The sequence below is a fragment of the Trachypithecus francoisi genome, unplaced genomic scaffold (genome assembly GCF_009764315.1).
Source record: "Trachypithecus francoisi isolate TF-2019V2 unplaced genomic scaffold, Tfra_2.0 Lachesis_group14, whole genome shotgun sequence".
Classification (NCBI taxonomy): domain Eukaryota; kingdom Metazoa; phylum Chordata; class Mammalia; order Primates; family Cercopithecidae; genus Trachypithecus; species Trachypithecus francoisi.
In genome coordinates this window covers 41,968,684-41,986,045 of record NW_022681459.1, presented here as the reverse complement: position 1 = coordinate 41,986,045, position 17,362 = coordinate 41,968,684, and the positions used below count along the sequence as shown (strand labels likewise).

At 47.5% G+C, this 17,362-nt stretch overlaps 1 protein-coding gene across 10 annotated transcripts in view; it reads right to left on the bottom strand.

The window, feature by feature from the left end:
- The window catches only part of CLTCL1 (clathrin heavy chain like 1), a 104,981-nt gene that overhangs the window by 35,307 nt on the left and 52,312 nt on the right, over nucleotides 1-17,362 (bottom strand). For all 10 annotated transcript variants that reach the window (XR_004442327.1, XM_033232974.1, XM_033232976.1 and 7 more), the window contains 9 exons: nucleotides 15,921-16,058; nucleotides 11,671-11,835; nucleotides 10,906-11,086; nucleotides 9,479-9,642; nucleotides 8,250-8,375; nucleotides 7,514-7,656; nucleotides 6,941-7,175; nucleotides 5,450-5,572; nucleotides 1,926-2,071 (listed from right to left, as the gene is read on the bottom strand). Coding sequence is in view for 9 of the 10 variants with exons in the window: in XM_033232974.1 (XP_033088865.1) it covers nucleotides 1,926-2,071; nucleotides 5,450-5,572; nucleotides 6,941-7,175; nucleotides 7,514-7,656; nucleotides 8,250-8,375; nucleotides 9,479-9,642; nucleotides 10,906-11,086; nucleotides 11,671-11,835; nucleotides 15,921-16,058 (1,421 nt within the window). In the remaining variant the exon portion in view is untranslated. The remainder of the gene's footprint in view (nucleotides 1-1,925; nucleotides 2,072-5,449; nucleotides 5,573-6,940; nucleotides 7,176-7,513; nucleotides 7,657-8,249; nucleotides 8,376-9,478; nucleotides 9,643-10,905; nucleotides 11,087-11,670; nucleotides 11,836-15,920; nucleotides 16,059-17,362) is intronic.

Here is a 17,362-nt window from a genome sequence, read left to right as displayed (position 1 = left end):
CATAAGGAAGAGAGGAAATTGCTGGCTGTGTGCATCTTTTTTCACCAAACTGTTTTCCAAATGTAATGCGCATTCCCACCAGGGGCACATAAGAGACCCAGCTGCTCAACATCCTCATCAGCTTTGATTAGGAGAGTGGGGTTCCTGCTGCTCTGGCAGCAGTAACAAAGCATCAGATGGTGCACCATGGCCTCACTCTGTGCCTCCTTGGTGGCTGATGAGGCTGAATTCTTACCGTAGGTTCACAGGCTGTCCTTCCTCTCACCGGAGGGCCTGTTTAAGTACTCTGCTTGGTTTCTCATTGGGTTGCTTGTGTTTTTCTTTTATTACATCTTTTGCCTACTAATTTTTTGTTAGTTGTGTTGCAAATATCTTCTCCCCATTTGTAGCTTCTCATTTGTCCATCTTCTTTATGATAAAATGCTTAAGTTTAATACAGTCTTACTGGTTTTTCACTAAAGGTTTATGGTTTCTGTGACTGGTTTAAGAATTTATTAGGTCATAAATATATTCTTCCAAGCACATACTCTAAAAATAATATATTTTGCCTTTTTTTTTTTTTTTTTCTGAGACGGAGTCTCGCTCTGTCGCCCGGGCTGGAGTGTAGTGGCAACATCTCAGCTCACTGCAACCTCCACCTCCCAGGCTCAAGCGATTCTCCTGCCTCAGCCTCCCGAGTAGCTGGGATTACAGGCACCTGCCATCATGCCTGGCTAAATTTTTGTTATTTTTAGTAGAGACAGGGTTTCACCCATGCTGGCCAGGCTGGTCTCGAACTCCTGACCTCAAGTGATCTACCAGCCTTGGCCTCCCAAAGTGCTGGGATTACAGGCATGAGCCACTAGGCCCAGCCAAGGCTATTTTTACCTACACATAAAACTGTCTGGTGAAATCATCACAGGAAGAGCACAAACTTGAGGTTACCTGCATGTTTGAGAAGCAAGTGTTTAAGAAGACAGCAGAGCCACAGCCACCTGTAAGTGCCTGGAAGTACCCACAAGCTAACAACTATCAAAGGAGGTTGATCAGACAGCAAAACAGAATATCCTACCCACCTCAGGCACCTTAATCCTGGCATCCTGTCATTAGTCAGGGTTTATGATTCCATTAAAATATAATTTCACATTCCATATACCATTATCATATAGCATCTCCAAGTTTAAAAACACACACACAAATTCCTCTCTATAATACTACAGCCCTTGATAGCCTTTCTGGCCTACAAAATAGATCTCATAATTAAATCTTTAGAGCTGCACTTATGATGTGAGTAGATTAAAATCTGACACAGAATCTCTGATGGTGAATTTTGAAGTGGAGAGGAACCCAAGGTGGCTGGCCCATGCGGAAGCACACACACTTACCTCTATGGTGCCTGCAGCAAAAGAAGCATGCACTCCCACCTCTACAGTGCCAGTCCATGTGGAAGCACGCACTCCCACATCTATGATGCCGGCCTGTGCTGCTGTCCCTGCCACAGCTCCTGCTCATCTGGCTTCTACATTATACTTCTGGCAAGTCTTCCCTGATACATGCCCAGATCTGGTTCTCCTGCCACCTTTCTCCAAGCTTTGTTCACTATGATTTGAAGAGTTCAACACATCCTTAGGCCACATGAGACCTTCATAAAATGCCAGCTTCCCTTCTCTGAGCATTGTGTTAAAGGACAGTGTGGGCCAGAGCAGTAAGAGGAGTGCAGCCTCCTGGAAAATGTGAAACTGAGGCTGGGCTCTGAGACAGGCAGGAGCTAATAAGGGAAGGGCTACACTGAAATAAGAGGAAGTGGTAGGAAGATTGGCATGTCTGGGGAGCAGCCAGTGGGCAGGCTGGATGGTTTGAAGTGGTACGAGATTGTAACAGAAGATAAGTATCAAACAGATGTTTGAATCTGCCTGTGTCCACAGCTACCCCTGGCATAGCCTCACCTGTGCTCACTGAAGACAGAGTTATCCAGAACTATCTTCTCCAGCAGTTCAATCAGTTCCTTAGGCAGGTCGGCTGTCATAAAGGCTTTGACAGTGACCGAAATCTCTTCAGGATCCCGTGTTTCTGACAATGCTGTCTGTACTACCTGGTTTTAAAAAGCATTGGAAAGAACTTGATTAGTCAATTCAAGACTGAATCTTTGAAGCTAAACAGAAGGGAAGGACTCCTCCAAGATGGTGTGGAACAGACAGAGAAAATGGGAGACTTCTTAAGGTAACAAAGGAAGGGTTTTCAAAGTCAACTTCAGGAAATTCTCAGTTTGCTCTATTTTGACAATTAGCTTTTCTCTCATATCAAATGAACTACAGACTCTTACTCTGCTCCAATGACCAGTGCACTAGGCATTTTGAAATGAATGTCTCCTTTTAGATTTGCCTTTTAAAGCCACTAATAGCAAACACGGCTCCATTTCTCTATTGAAGACACTGCAGGGGCTTCCAGCAGCCTCTTACGAGCAAAGAGCACTGCCACTGCTGTGGCACAGTCCATAGCCAGAGCTGTGGAGTCAGGTGCCTTCACACTGGATGCCACTCAGAACCACAATCTGAAGGAAAGACCAACAGAAGACTGGCTGTGCCACCCTTCATCCAATTATAGGTGTCTCACATACAAAAACACCTACAAATAGGGTGGAAAGTCAGTTTTCCAAAGAGTACATTTTCCATGTGACAGCAGTTTGGAATGCCAGCACTGCTCTCTTTGCACTTTGGACCAGGCACCTTCAGTGACCTCGAGGATCTAATATTTTTGCCAAGTTTCTGGTTCTCCTCAGGGGTGGTCAACAGCCGTGTATCAATGAGAGGGAAGAGACAGCTCTGGAAGGTCTTTCATGGCTAACACAGCCCTCTGACCATGAACTGTCACCTAGCAATCTTGAGGGGACTTAAAGGAACCTAGGGTCAAGGTCAGTCCAGTCCACCTTTCTGGTGGTCTTCGTGAACTCAATGGTACCATAAGACGCAAAAGTTCTACCTCTGTGGAGTTTGTAATATCCACAACAAGGAGGCTGAAGAGTTTGAGAACAGGAGCTCTCCCAGCAGCTGAGGAACCAAAAGGGTATGCCTGAGGGAAAGGGGCACCAGGACACAGCACAAGTCCATCCAAAGGAGAAGGTACACTTTCTAGAGTGACATCTGTCAGTTCTTAAAAAACTTGGAGGCCAGGTGTGGTGGCTCACGTCTATAATTCCAGCACTTTGGGAGACCGAGGCAGGCAGATCACCTGAGGTCAAGAGTCTGAGACCAGCCTGGACGACAGTTAAACCTCATCTCTACTAAAAATACAAAAATTAGCCGGGCATGGTGGCAGGTGCCTGTAATCCCAGCTACTCAGGAGGCCGAGGCAGGAGAATCGCTTGAACCTGGGAGGCGGAGGTTGCAATAAGCCAAGATCGTGCCATTGCACTCCAGCCTGGGTAACAAGAGCAAAACTCCATCTCATAAAAAAAAAAAAAAAAAAAGAAAGAAAGAAAACCTTGGAGCAACTTAAGTAAATACAGACAGGTTGTTTTAAGGGCAAAAATAAATTTCTACCATCTGTTTGAGTCAATACAGGATGTCCCACCTAAGGTTGCCTCAGGACACTGCTCTCAGTAAACATTTCATAATGAGGTTCCACTCCAGACACTAAAAGCAGCCTCCCTCTGTTATTATGTGCTCTGGATTAGAGGAGCATTGCAGTTGAATTTCCCACCGGGAGGTGGCTACAGATATTCAATTACAGCAGAGATAACGAAAGACCAGCAGCTCCACCTAGAAACAGGAAGACAAGAGGCCTCCGCTGGCTCTGGTATGGTGCAATGTTAAAGTTGCCCTTCCCCAGTGCCAACATGAAGTCACCTTCAAGCTGTACCAGGTGGCTGGACTACACCTGGAGAAAAGTCTGATGTCTAGGAACTTGGATGTAAATCCCTAGTAGCATATTGTGTTGTTTAGTATTTTTATTAGATTTGGATGGGTAAGTTCAAAGTTGAAACAGAGATTCAAAACATGACCTTCCATAAATCTCAAAGTATTTCAAAATGAAAAATTTATTTAAAAAAGTAGAGCACAGGCTTGAGAAACAGTGGACAGAAAATGAGAGGATAAAATTCAGTAGAGATAAAGATCAAATCCAGCCCTCAAGACTTTCGAAAGCGCCGGTCCAGCAGGTTGGCAATGTGTACGACAAAGGTGGGAGTTTTAACTGGTCTTATTCTCAGGGCTGAAGCCACTTGTTGGATGAGGGTTTTGTTCCAACACTGGTCTTGTCCCACCCCTAAACAGTATGCCCAGCACCTAGGGACAGTGCTGAGGGCAGCAGAGGCACTATCTGTGAGTGTCTGTGAGGCTGTGACTGGAGGGGAGGCTCTTCCACAGGGCTGGGGGAAGTCCTCCCAGAGGCCAAGGCAGACTCCCACCTGCCAGGCCACACCCAATAATGACCCCTGGCCCCAGCACTCTGCCCCGTCTCCCAGGAGGTGCTGGATAGTCACAGGGGCATAAAGAGTTCTTCAACACAGGAAAGTCAGCTGAGGCAACCTTGAAAGCTACTTCACCTCTGTCCACAGGGGCTGAGCTGGGCCCAGCATGCAGGCATGCCACCAGGTACTCTCTTCCTGGGCTGCATATCCCTGCTTTGGATCCAAGGGCCAACTCTATGTCCTCAGCCAGTAAACAATTCCAAGTCAGCTCACCTGGGGAATCAAGCTAATTTTAGGCAAGCTATTTCTGCAGGGGAGAAGGTTCATAAGGGCTAAGATGTTTTATTTATTTATGTATTTATGTATTTATTTATTTATTTTTTGAGATGAAGTCTCACCCAGTTGCCTAGGCTGGAGTGCAGTGGCGTGCGATCTCGGCTTCCTGCAACCTCCACCTCCTGGGTTCAAGCGATTCTCCTGCCTCAGCCTCCTGAGTAACTGGGATTACAGGCATGCACCACACAGTGTGCTTTTGTATTTTTAGTAGAGATGGGGTTTCACTATGTTGACCAGGCTGGTGTTGAACTCCTGACGACAAGTGATCCACCTGCCTAGGCCTCCCAAAGTGCTAGGATTACAGGCGTAAGCCACCATGCCTGGCCTATTTATTTATTTTTTTGAGACGGAGTCTCTCTCTGTCGCCCAGGCTGGAGTGCAGTGGTATGATGTCGGCTCACTGCAACTTCCACCTCCTGGATTCAAGCGATTCTCCTGCCTCAGCCTCCCCAGTAACTGGGATTACAGGCGTGTGCCACCACGCCTAGCTAATTTTTGTATTTTTAGTAGAGACAGGGTTTCACCTTGTTGGCCAGGCTGGTCTTGAACTCCTGAGACCTTAAGGAATCCACCTGCCTCGGCCTCCCAAAGTGCTGGGATTACAGGCATGAGCGACTGCACTCGGTCAAGATGTTTTGAATGAAAAATGAAACCAGTCACTTGAGCCACAAAGATGATTAGACGGCAAAATGCAGGTGCATAGACATACCCATCTCTGTGCCTCACCTGGTCAATTAGCTGTCTCCTGGATGGGTTGGTCTCCTCAAGGACGTGAGCCCAGAGCTCTGGATCCTTTCTGCGTACCAGGTAGCGGGCCTCGCTTTTGAACAGAGAATTCTCATTGCACACCTGAAATGAGCATACTCATGTGTGTAACACAGCAGCCAACCAATGGAAGCTGCTTGGGAGGACACACCCCAATTTGTTCCCTGTGTGCCTGATACCAGTTTGGTGAACAGTCAGGGCCCAGGCAAGGCGCTGTGCTTTGACACGGGATGAGCAGCATCCTACAGGGTTAACAATGGACTCAAACTACCTCAAAATGCCCTTTCCAAGTTTACAACTCCTGGGGATGTGCCACATCTCTGGCCAATAGGACCTCTTGCATTCAGGGACATGCTCTGTCTCCCATTCTGTCTGATACAGCCACTAGCCACGGGAGGCTACTGAGCACTTGAAATGTGGTGCATGACAGGAACTAAACTGGTAATTTTTAATTTAGTTAAATTTAAGTACTCATATGTAGCTAGCTCTAAACCATCTGTAAAATGTTATCAGAACAGCCTAGAACTGGTATAAAACAGCACAAACACTGCAATGTTTTAAGACCTAAAAACTGCAAACTGTGCTTTCACTGGCAGATTTGGAGACCCTTTATGGAATGTTATAACAGATCTCCAAAACACCATCAGTCCACTGGAATGTGCCAGCGTTTGCAGCACTTGCTAAATCCTGGTGAGGATTGGATCTGTTGAGTGCCAGATGCCAGGCACAAAGGCTGAGTGGCATGCAAAGGTGTCTGCGGATGCAGCGCAAGCTGCCTGTGTATCATGGGAAAAGCCCGAGTAGGCTGGTGCGGTACCAACCTCATAGGTGCTCTGTTCATGTCTGGATTTTTAGATCAAATGGTTAGGTAGGAACAGTTCATACAATTCAACCTAAACATGTAATTATATGTGGATCCAAGCCTGGGCAGATGTAGGCAAAAGAGCTGGGCAGATGTCTCAAGGTGGGGCCAGCAAGAGCTCACCAGTCAGGTGATGGGGAAAGGCTTGTGTAGAGGGTTATCCCAAAAAGGGGGCATGAAGTACAAGGGCAGTCGGGACATGAGGCACCCAGGGAATTGCAGGCCCCTCCAGGTGGGGTGGCAAGATGGGTGGTTGATCAAGTTGGGGAGTTGGGGGAAGGTGGCAGTCCACAGAGGAGCTCACGAGTCAGGCCAAGGAGTTCAATTCTGCCCTCAAATTACCAGGCAACAGTAAGGACCATAAGCAGAGGGATGATAAGTCAGGTTCATGGCCGCTTGGTCTACAGGTACAATGCATACAAATCACATGAGCAAGTTCCCAAAAGCTGCGAGAATCACAAGGAAATAATCTCATGACCTGCCATCTCCAGGTGCTCAGAAAGCCCTAATCAGCTCCCCACGGGCACACCTTTGAAAGCTTCCCTGGGAGGCCAGGGTTGCATGGGCAGCTCAGCACATCTGCTACCCACCTGGATGAGCTCAAGGTCACACTGCCCCCGCTCATAGGCGACACAGGCCAGATGGGGGTCTCGCTTCTCACAGTAGCGGCCCACCACGCTGCTGTCATAGTAGGCATTCTCTCTCAGGAAGCACTCGGGGCTGCTGTTGCTGTCGATGTAGATTTTAGCCAGTGCATTGTGAGTGGCAGGCTCCTCGCAGCCTTCCTGAATCCGGGACTCCAGCCAGGGAAGCAGCAGCTTGAGCCTTTGAAAGAAGGAAGGCACCGTAAAGTCTCAAGGCTACCACTGGAAATCTTGAGGGCAACTCCAGGGCTCTGACAGATGTTTCCTGAAACAAAAAATCTTGGAGTACATTAACTTCAGGTTGCTCTAGGGACGAAGATGGACCTGATTCCAAACTGATTTCTACTGTTAGGTTTTCCCCCAAGGTATTCACAGTACCAATAGCAAGTAACTCACTGCTACATCTAAGATATACACATGAATGATCAGCTACAGAGACAGTCCTGGAGAATTAGACAGAAACAACAACAGACACTAGAATCCAGGGGTAAGACAAAACACCAAGTAAGGACACCTTACCTATTTCTTTTTTCTACTTCAGCCACCAACTCGTCAGTAGAGAACTGTCCTCTCACTGCCATGATTAAATGTTTAATCACTTCCTCAGAACAATCCACATCAAGCAGCCCTCCAACCACAGCTGGGGTCCGGCAAGGGTTGACCTACGGTAGTCAAGGTGAAGTAACTTCAGTGTTGCAGACACAAGTTATTGTTAGAAGCCTCCTACAACTTGGACAGTCTGGGCAAAACCCTGAAAGGGCTCCTGTTTAGCACTGCGCTGTCCCCCACCAAAATTCACTTGCTGATGTCCTAACTCCTAGTGGGACTCTATTTGGAAAGAGGGTGTTTAAGGAGGTAATCAATGCCAGGGGTGGGGCCCTAATGCAATGGGACTGGTGTCCTTCTAAGAAGAGGAAGAGACACCAGGAATGTATATGCACAGAGGAAAGGCCCTGTGGGGGCACAGCCAGGAGGCCGTCTGCAAGCCTGGAAGACGGCCTTCACCAGAAACCAGCCCTGCCAGCACATTGATCGTGGACTTCCAGCCTCCAAAACTGTGAGAAATAAATGTGTGTTGTTTCAGTCACCTGGACTGTGTTCTTCTACTCTGGCAGTCTGAGCACACTAACCCACCACCCTTCAAAATGATAGTGTCTGAAAAGCCAGATGTTAGAGGCAGCCTCTGAGGCGAAGACTATTGTCACTGACTGGGGCCCAGAGGCAGCCAGGTGTCACTCCAGGGAGCCAGCAGTACCTTCTGCACGTAGATCTCAATGTACCTCTGCAGGTTGTTGTGGTATAAATACAGGACAAGGTCATGGACAAAGCCAAAACGATCGCACACGACGATGAGGGGAAGCTGGTCTGTGAGCTTGGCCTCCTGAGGATTAGAATGCACATAACAAGTCAGGGAGTGGAGAAACCAGACAGCCAGACCTCGGACTCATTGCCCATATGGGACAGCATTGTCTCTGCAGCAGAGTGACATGTAGGAGACTCAGAATAAGACTGCTCTAGATAGGCTGTCATTTTGTGGTATGGTGTTTGCTTTGGAAATAAGTGAAAGATAATTGTATTTGGTTAAAGACCGTTAAATGTGGCATTAACATTCCAAATCTGGACAAAAGTATCTTTTAAGACAAGCAGCAAATCCAACAGAAACCAGGTCATTCTCAAGAACAGCACACCTGCAGTAAAGGCTGCCTTTTCAGACATGCAGCCACAGGCCATGGAAACACACCTGGGCACCATTCCCAGATGATGATGGCACTTGGGTAGGACAGCCACAGGTCACCACAATCATGCCTCCCCCTTGTGTGGTCCCATGCCTAGATCACATTTCCTGGTTTCCCTTGAAGTTTTAAGTGTGGCCACATGACCTCATTTCCTCCAAGGGGACGTGAATCCAAGTCTCATCTGCCACTTGCAGGCCTCGCCCATAAAAACCACCCATGCTGGTTCCTCTGTGCTCTTCCCATCTTCTAGCTGACTGGGAAGACGACATCCAGGTGAGGTGCTGAACACCGCAAAGCAGCCATGAGCCTGGTCCTTGAAGGACAGTGGGAAGGAAAGCCATCCCACTGACCTCCAGCCCACCCAGGACTGCCACATAAGGAAGTAGGCTTCCTGTTCTTTATGACACTAGTGCTGAGTGGTCTACTTGTTTCTGCAGCTTTGCCTGCCTAATTGACAATGGCACTAATGGGATGTTGATGAATTACAATGCAGCAATAAACTAACTCCCTCCACTCACGTGCCAGATACTTAGAGCGCAGCCTCAAGCTGCGTTCCATGTTCTTAAAACGATAGAAGGGTTCCTCTAGAACTTTAAGCCATAAGGCGGAGCTCTATCCCTGGGACTAAGGGGTCCCTGGCAAGACAGATCCAGCTTCCTGCCTCCTGGGATGTCCTGCGGATGGTCTGCCCCGCCTGCCATCAGCAAGGTCAGCTGCTGGAACACAAGGAGGCAGTGCTAGAACACACCTTCAGGAAGTTCTTCACATGCTCTGGGTTGTAGCAGCTGCTCTCTCGGCATATCCTCTCCACCTCCTTGATCTGCCCTGTCTTACAGGCAGCCTGAATGTATTTCAGATGCACATCTGGGTCTTGGCTGAAGTTCACGATTGAGCCCAGGAAGTAGAAGAGGCCTATGAAGACAGACCGTTTCATTTTTGTCCTTGCAACACCCACCTGTCTCCTCCATAGCTGCTGCCCACCTTCCCTCGATGACCCTGCTCCACTCTCCAGGGACCCCACAGCCCACTCAGAACTCATAATCAATATGCCATCTGTCTGTTTTGGCAGCTCCCAAAAATAGCTAGTCAGATTTCCATCAAATTTGGCAGGCATACCTGGCATGTTTTGATGTAAAATACTAGATATTTGGTACATGTGAAATTCCTTTTGGGGGCCCAGGTATACCTAGATAGTCGTCGTCAAGAGTAATTCCCACTGAGGTAATCTGAGAGGGCTGTGGGACTGATGCCAAGGGAGAGAGAAATAAGCGACAGCCTCCAGGAGGAGGCCTGCAACTCTGGACAGTAACAACAAGATAGGATACATCCGAGAAGGCCCCTCCCCGTCGAGGTCTTTCACTGTAACTGTGAGACTTTGATGCTAGGAAGGGAATGGGCAGCCCCTAGGCCGATGGTTCCCCGCCAACCTACTCTACTCTCTCTCCCAGCCCAGCTCCACTCAATCGTCTGCCATGGTCTTTCCTACAGTGGTGTCTTCTGAAGAGAAGGCCAGTTCCCTGAGGGCAGGGTCCTGTCCCACCCTCCACCGATGCCCCAACATCACCGGACACGTGGCAGTGGCTTGATGCCTAGACAAATGCTTAGTCTCTATCCTGGGTGGGCCAGACAGCCCCTACCTGTCCCTAACGAAGCTACTTCCACCCCCATTGCCCTAGAACACTCTTTTGGGATGATGTCCAAAAACGGGAAAGGAAGACAACCAAGTTGCCTCGTCAGCCCCTGCAATCAACTGGGTTAGCAGACACCACAAAGCAATGCACCCTCTATCGTGGGCTCTCACTTAGGAGAGGCCCAAAGAGCCTCCCTCCTGGGGCTGTGAAGACCAGACATCAGGCCCTTTCACGGTACCCACGACACAGGCTTTTAGATGAATTCTTGCCAGACTGTGCTGCACAGACACACCGGGCTCCATAAGTTTCTCCACTCCATCACCAACCAACCTGATTTCTTCCTTTGGAAATACCAAAAAGGACACTGAAGCTGAGGGTGCACATGAGATGGCAGCTGCATTCTGCCACCGACTGAGCACCCAAGGCAGCGAGTGCTGCATCCTGCCTGGCTTTGCAGGAAGGCCGTTTTAACTCGGGCAGGTAGACCGCAACACCTGAGAAAGGAAACAACGTGGCGGGGTCGGCGAAAGGCTGCACGGTTTACCTTCATAACTCTTGAAGGATTCAAAGAGCTCCACCAGGGCCTGCGTGCCCAGCTGCTCATGGTACTTAGAGGCCACCTGAACACACAGCTGAAGGTTCTGTCTGATGTTAGCAGACAGCATCGCACGCAGACACTCCACAGAATCCTCCACCGACAAGGAGCCGAAGAAATTGACAAGCCACTGGGAACAAGGAAGAGTCTGTCCACAACGATGCACCACTATAAAGATTGCTAACACTTGGAAAATAACTAGGTCATTCTCCTGTTCCCCTGAGTGTCAAAAATAGAGAGAATTTCCATATAAAGGGATTGAAAAGCAACTATCCATCATGGGAAAAAGTAGGAGCAAGGAGTAAAGCTGGGAAAAGACACTGATCTAAACTGTTCACCTGCAATATTCCACAGACGATGCTAAAACTTATTCCATAAGTTGGAACACAATAGCTAGTTCAGCTTTGCTAATGGTTTCAGACAGCCCTGTTAGGTTGTCAGTGTTAAAAGGTGACCAGTATTCCTGCTATTAGACTAAGTCAAAGGTGGACATCAGAAAGAAAGGTACTACAGGGCCCAGACATGCTGCTGAGCAGATAAACGTTGTGCGTGTGCTGAACCAGAACTGCTTTTGGTAGTAAAGTATGGTAGATTAGGGTAGTGACAGGCTCAGGCCATGGTTCCACAATCATCAACAGGTGAACATTGGGGAGCATGTGACATTAATGGCATAGACAACAGCCATAATAGGAGTGCCCCAGGGGTATACAATACCTCGGGATTGAGGAAGTGAGTGTGGACCACAGCCCTCTTGATGTCATAGAGGTCGGTGTAGTGCTCCAGTGCTTGCTGCAGGAGGCCTGCCTTCTCACAGAGCTGGGCGATGTGGGCCCGGTCGTAATGAGTAAACATCTTATTTCCAAGGATGGCATCTGCAACCTATGAAACAGGGAGTTTGGTGGGAAAGCCTGATCAATGGCAATAACTTTTTAAGACCAGCTGCTCAGCCTTGCCCCAGGGTAGGGTATAGCCTGGCAACCCGAACTCACAGGCCCCTGTCCACACCCACAACTCTGGTGGCAGCAGTGCTTGTGGGTCCCAAGATCCCCAGCTGTCCTTCAAGTCATCTTAGGCCCTTTGCACAAGGCTCCATCCTCCCATATTGTAGAGCTGGGCCTACCCCATGTGGCCACAGAGTTGGGCCTATGAGAAACGCTGAGGCTCCATAAAGCCCTATTACTGGGATGAGTCCAAGTCACTGTTGCAGCTTTTAAGTAATCACATTTTTTTTTTTCTTTTTTTTTTTTTTTGAGACAGAGTCTCAATCCATCATTTAGGCTGGAGTACAGTGGCAGAATCTTGGCTCACTGCAACCTCCATCTCCCGGGTTCAAGCGATTATCATGTCTCAGCCTCCCAAGTAGCTGGGATTATAGATGCGCACCATCATGCCTGGCTAATTTTTGTATTTTTAGTAGAGACGGAGCTTCAACACGTTGGCCAGGCTGGTCTTGAACTCTGGACCTCAAATGATCTGCCCACCTTGGCCTCCTAAAGTGCTGAGATTATAGCCGTGAGCCACAGCGCCCAGCCAGCAATCACATTCTTATAGGGTTTCTATGGCAAGATCAACGTGAGGGCTCTAGTCTACCGATTCTCCTTGAATGAGCTCAAGCCTTAGACTAGCAATGGCCAGAAGGAGACATGAACATAACAAATCCGATCTGTGCTTACTAGACTGCTCTACTAGGCTGAATACAGACTTAGGAATTGGGGATTGCATTTAAAAAACAATGAACACTTCTGAAAACAATTTTTATGAGGCATAAAATATATATATATATATATTTTTTTTTTTGAGACAGGGTCTCACTCTGTTGCCCAGGCTGAATGGAGTGCAGTGGTGCAATCTCGGCTCACTGCAGCCTTGACCTCCCAGGCTCAAGCAATCCTCCCACTTCAGCCTCCCAAGCAGCTGGGATTACTGGCGCATGCTGCCACAGCTGGCTACTTTTTTTTTTTTTTTTTTTTTTGAGACGGAGTCTCATTCTGTTGCCAGGCTGGAGTGCAGTGGCACGATCCCACCCAGCTCACTGCAACCTCTACCTCCTGGGTTCACCCCATTCTCCTGCCTCAGCCTCCCGAGTAGCTGTGACTGCAGGCACGTGCCACCATGCCCAGCTAATTTTTGTATTTTTAGTAAAGACAGGGTTTCACCATGCTGGCCAGGCTGGCCTCGATCTCTTGACCACGTGATCCTCCTGCCTTGGCCTCCCAAAGTGCTTGGATTACAGGTGTGAGCCACCATGCCTGGCCCACCTGACTAATTTTTGTATTTTTTTGTAGAGATGGGGTTTGGCCATGTTGTCCATGCTGGTCTCAAACTCCTGGGCTCTGTTCACCTTGGCCTTCAAAAATGCTGGGGTTACAGGCGCGAGCCACTGCACCCAGCCACTAAATATTCTCTTTAAGTAAGTACTTTTTGGGCTAAGACTGGATAGGTCAACACAGTAGCCTTGCAGCATGGCTGAATGGGTGCTCCCTCAGTATCTAATGCTGGTCTTGACTAGCTACGCTCCTGGGTGCCTTCCCTGCCACCCAGCACACTCTTTCTTATTCCTTCAAGGATCTGCATCACCAACCAGGTATAGCCAAACTGAGTGACCACAGCCCCTGTCACACACCAGACCACTTCAGAGTGATGCGCACTTCTGGTTCCCCATAGAGTTGACGATCCAAACCAAGTACTAAGAGTAGGGCTTTAGAACACCTGGCACTTACCTGAGTCTCCTATCCTTTGTTTCCTTCAGGTTTATCTTTACTTCTTGTTTTTAAACATTTTCTCATCATAGCAACAGTGTATTTTAGAGAACTTAGAAACCATCATGCAGTCCCACTGCCCAGAGAAGACTGCCAGCATCCTGGGGCACTAAACCAGAGCCTGCTGGCACCTCACCCAACTACTTGCTTGTCCTGCACCTCTTAGGGTCTGGGCATTCCTTTGGGTGTCTGCCAAGTTTCTGAGTGGCGCTTGGTGTGTTTCAAATCTCATTCACCAAAAACTATTACATACACTCACAAAGTCATGAGAGTCCAAAAGACCCCAAGCAGCAAATTAACAGCACTTTTATTTCCTATAGTTGGAATATGACCCACTTCTTAGCAGCTAACCTGTGGATTTGAATAAATTGAGGTAACAGAACAATATACTTAATATGTTGTTTCATAATTATAAAAACAATAAGTGATTATTAAAGAAAAAACAAATCAGAAGAGAGAAGTTTTTTTTTTTTTTTTTAAGATGGAGTCTTGCTCATCACCCAGGCTGGAGTGCAGTGGCGCGATCTCGGCTCACTGCAAGCTCCGCCTCCCGGGTTCACGCCATTCTCCTGTCTCAGCCTCCCGAGTAGCTGGGACTACAGGCGCCTGCCACGGCGCCCGGCTAATTTTTTGTATTTTTAGCAGAGATGGGGTTTCACTGTGTTAGCCAAGATGGTCTCGATCTCCTGACCTTGTGATCCGCCCGCCTCGGCCTCCCAAAGTGCTGGGATTACAGGCGTGAGCCACCGCACCCGGCCAGAAGAGAGAAGTAAAGAACAAAGTGAACTTGTACAATCTTATCCACTTAGTACCGTGAATAGCTTGATATAAACTCCTCTAAATCTCTTTCTTGTATATATATCTAAATTTAACCCAAAATAGCATAGACATGTGATTCGATTATACCTGCCTCCCACAAGTTTCAGGCCAACAAATGATGCCTCACCACAATACCACTGCGCACCCATTAAGATGATTACTATTATTATTATTTTAGACAGGGAAAATGTGTTGGCAAGGATATTCAGAAGTTGGAACTGCTGAGCACTACTGGGAAGAATATAAAATGGTGCAGCCTCCTGGAATACAGTATGGTGGTTCCTCAAAAAGGTAAGCATAGAATTACTGTACAATATGATCCAGCAAATCCACTTCTAGGTATATGCTCCAAAGAATTAAAGCAGGGTCTCAAAGAAATCTTTGTATACCCATGTGAACAGCAGCATTATTCACAATAGCCTAAAGGTAGAAGCAACCCAAATGTTCATCAACGGATGAATGGATAAACACATGTCATATATACACACGGTGGACAATTACTCAGTTTTTTTTTTTTTTTTTTTTTTTTTTGTTTTTTTGAGGCGGAGTCTCGCTCTGTCGCCCAGGCTGGAGTGCAGTGGCCGGATCTCAGCTCACTGCAAGCTCCGCCTCCCGGGTTCACGCCATTCTCCTGCCTCAGCCTCCCGAGCAGCTGGGACTACAGGCGCCCGCCACGTCGCCCGGCTAGTTTTTTGTATTTTTTAGTAGAGACGGGGTCTCACCGTGTTAGCCAGGATGGTCTCGATCTCCTGACCTCGTGATCCACCCGTCTCGGCCTCCCAAAGTGCTGAATTACTCAGTTTTTAAAATGAAGGTGCTTCTAACACATGCTACAACGTGGATGAACCTTAAAAATAATATGCCAAGTGAAAAAAGCCAGGTAAAAGGACAAATATTTTGTGGTTCCATGTATATGAAATATCTTGAAAAGGCAAATTAATAGAGACAGATTAGAATGGCAGTTGTCAGGGGCTGGGAAATGAGGAGTCATTGCTTGACAGTTACATAGTTACTCTGGGATAATAAAAAGTTCGGGAACCATATAGTGGTAATGGTTGCATAGTATTGTGAATGTTCTTAATGCCACTGTATCAGATACTTAAAAGTTGTTAAAATGGTAAATTTGGTTATGTATATTTTACCACAATGAAAAACAAGAAAGAAAGAAATGATGCCCCAATTATAACTGTTTCCATGAAAGTCCTGTACCATGATTTCTGGAAAATCCTTTTAAGGGGAGTCATGGAGAATGTTCACTGAGAAGTACAAGATAAACATCTGGCACAAGCCCAGCCCAGTCCAAAGCCACTGTGCTCAAGTCTGCAAACCCACAGAGGGGTGCCACAGGTGCTCTGCATCTCGGTGTTAGCCTACAATGTCACTGACCTGGGGTGCATGAACAAGGTTCATCTCCAACAGCCATGTCTGGAGGAGTCCCTCAGCTGGGCGATTATTCTTCAAGGCATCCAATAAGAAGGAAGTACACTGCTGAATTAAACTGTTTTCCATGAAAATGTCCACAATCTGAAACACATCCAAGCCACATTTTCACTCAGTGTGTTTTCATTCACAGTGTTTCATTTTCATATTGAAATAGTTCCTGAAATATTATCTCATTATCTCATCTAGAAATTCAACAATTAGTTCCTTCGTTTTTTTGGGTTTTTTTGTTTTTTGTTTTTTTTTGAGATAGAGTCTCACTCTGTCACCCAGGCTGGAGTGCAAAGGCACAATCTCAGCTCACTCCAACCTCCGTCCTCCACCTCCTGGGTTCAAGCGATTCTCCTGCCTCAGCCTCCCAAGTGGTTGAGATTACAGGCACCCGTCACCACACCCAGCTAATTTTTGTATTTTTAGTAGAGACAGGGTTTCACCATGTTGGTCAGGCTGGTCTCGAACTCCTGACCTCAGGCGATCCGCCCGCCTCGGCCTCCCAAAGTGCTGAGACTACAGGCGTGAGCCACTGCTCCTGGCCCCTTTGCATTTTCTTATGTCATCACAATTCACACAGAGCCAGGTGTGGTGGCGTGTGCCTATAGTCCCAGCTACTCAGGAGGCTGAGGTGGATGCATGCATTCCTTGAGCCCAGGAGTTAAGACTACTCTGGGTAACACAGAGACCTCATCTCAACAACAACAACAACAACACAATTCACGTAATTTATGACCATTAATTTATTGATAATCTTGTGAAATCATATCACCTACATCATACCTACCAGTGAGGTATTTTACCAAAGTATATGAAAGGGAGTGAGTTTTATAACATATGAAGCCCCAGAATCCTCTCAAGTGATCCAAGCAGTAATCATACATTACTTAATCACACCCTAGAGGCAGCTGTGATGCTTAGCTTTAGGTGTCAGCTTGACTGGATTAAGGAACACATAGAGACCAGGTAAAGCATTCCTTCTGGGTGTGTTTGTGAGGGCGTTCCCAGAGGAGACTGGCATGTGAGTTGGGGGACCAAGTAGGAATGATCCACTCTCAATGTCAGGGAGCACCATCCAATCAGCTGGGGGCACAAAAAAGTAAAGAATAGATTTCTTCTTTCTCCTGGAGCTGGGACTTTCTCCCCCTCCTACCTCTGGACATCAGAACTCCAGGCTCCCCAGCCTTTGGACTCCAGGACTTACCCCAAAGGCCCCCCAGGGTTCTCAGGCCATTGGCCTCAGACTGAGAGTTACGCCATCAGCTTCCCTGGTTCTGAGACTTTCAAACTTAGATTGAGCCACGCTACCGGAATCCAACGTCTCCTCTAGCTTGCAGACAGTCTATCACAGGACTTCTCAGTCTCCATAATCACGAGCCAATTCTCCCTCTCACATA